Consider the following 1,515-nt stretch of genomic DNA (forward strand, 5'->3'; position numbering starts at 1 on the left):
TACCTTTGCCTCGGAGAACAGCAGCATGTAATGCATTTTGTCCACTTGGTCCAGAATATGAAATAGCCCCGCCGCTCAACTCGTAGAGTGTATTTGCGATGATTTTGTTTTCCAGTAAGATGGCCAAGTACAACGGCGAAGTACCTTGTTCAGGAAAACGGGCCAGTTGTGGGTTCACCCCCATGAACAACTTGACCATATCATTGTCCCCGGAGCGGACGGCCTCGTGCAAGGCTGTCTGCTTGTTCTTGTTTTGTGTTTCCAGCAGCCCCTTAGCATTGTTAACACCCTGACCATTGGCGAGATCAACAAGAAGAGACACCATTCGGATGTTCCCCGCCCGTGCAGCACAGTGCAGGGGTGTGTCTCCCTGGCTGTTCTGCACGAAGAGGAGGCTAGGTGCCTTGTCGAAGACGAGGCTGGCCTTCTTGGTGGAGTCCTCAGTGTCGCCATGGATGGCGGCGACCACGTGGAGAAGGGTGTCACCTCCAACAGTGACCGTGTACAAAGATGGTGGCTGCGTCGCCGAGCTTCCGATGGTGTAGGCTGCTGGTCTCCCGTTGAGGAGTGATTCCAGATCTTGGAAAGAGCCAGAGCAGGTCAATGCTAGCAGCCCGGCGTCCATCTTGGGCTCCATGTTTGTCGCCGGCAGAGGAGCAGAATTTGTCGCAACAGGTGAGGCGGGACTAGGAGTTGCCTGCCCGGTGCTCGACGCCATCGACCACCAAGACAAACGGGGCTGTAGATCTGGTGACGGCCGAAGATGGGATGGGTGGATTTGGTTGGAGCACAAGAACCTAGACGAATCAGAGAAGGCTAGAGAACAGCGGGCGGGATCGATGGAGATGGAGGGCAGGAGGGGCTAGCTGTGTCGTCGTCGTGGATGGATGGATTTGGTCGGGGCAAGAACACACGGGAGCCTAGCAATTGGGGAAGCAAGAGAGGCAGTCGCTCGCGAAGAACAGGGGAGCATCTAAAAATTGATTTGCAGGGAAGAAGAAGAAGAAGAAGAAGAAGAACGACCATGTCAATCACTGGTGGGCGATGGGGGCAGAGCCAAAACGCTTGGCTAGCAACTCATGGCCGTGGGCTGTGGGCGTAGATTCGCGAGCAGTGGAGGAGATCCAACACTCACTGTGCTCTCGCTGCTGTCCACACACACGACACGCTCTGTGACAAATGGGGTACTGGCTTGGCTTAACTGCTCCATATGATGTTGTACTGGCTGGCAACGTAGCTAGTGGCCAGTCAGTGGAGATTGAAGAATTTCTGCGTGTGGATGGGGGCCAATTGAGTACACCGCTGCCGTTTGCTATGGATGATGTGTACGCCATTAACCCGGATGGTTTGAAGAGATCGAGCGAACTTCCGATGTGAGATCCAAGAAAGAAAGGAGGGGAAAGGGTTTTGGATAAGGCGATGATCGACGATGGCAAGGAAAATAGAGGTTTCGTGACGGAAAAGTGGGGGTAAGCGGCGGTGGCAGGGAAAATAGAGGTTCTGTTCGGCAAATTT

The 1,515-nt window shown here is 54.1% G+C and overlaps 1 protein-coding gene across 1 annotated transcript; it reads right to left on the minus strand.

Moving 5' to 3' along the window:
- Positions 1 to 3: 3 nt before the first annotated feature.
- On the minus strand, positions 4 to 1,300 carry LOC123172782 (protein ACCELERATED CELL DEATH 6; the record flags this gene model as incomplete). Its single annotated transcript, XM_044589697.1, is given in 1 exon segment — positions 4 to 1,300. A coding segment is annotated over 1 exon segment (715 nt), but the record flags the coding sequence as incomplete, so codon positions are not given.
- Between the last annotated feature and the right edge of the window lie 215 nt (positions 1,301 to 1,515).

This window comes from Triticum aestivum, unplaced genomic scaffold (genome assembly GCF_018294505.1).
Source record: "Triticum aestivum cultivar Chinese Spring unplaced genomic scaffold, IWGSC CS RefSeq v2.1 scaffold43937, whole genome shotgun sequence".
Classification (NCBI taxonomy): Eukaryota; Viridiplantae; Streptophyta; class Magnoliopsida; order Poales; family Poaceae; genus Triticum; species Triticum aestivum.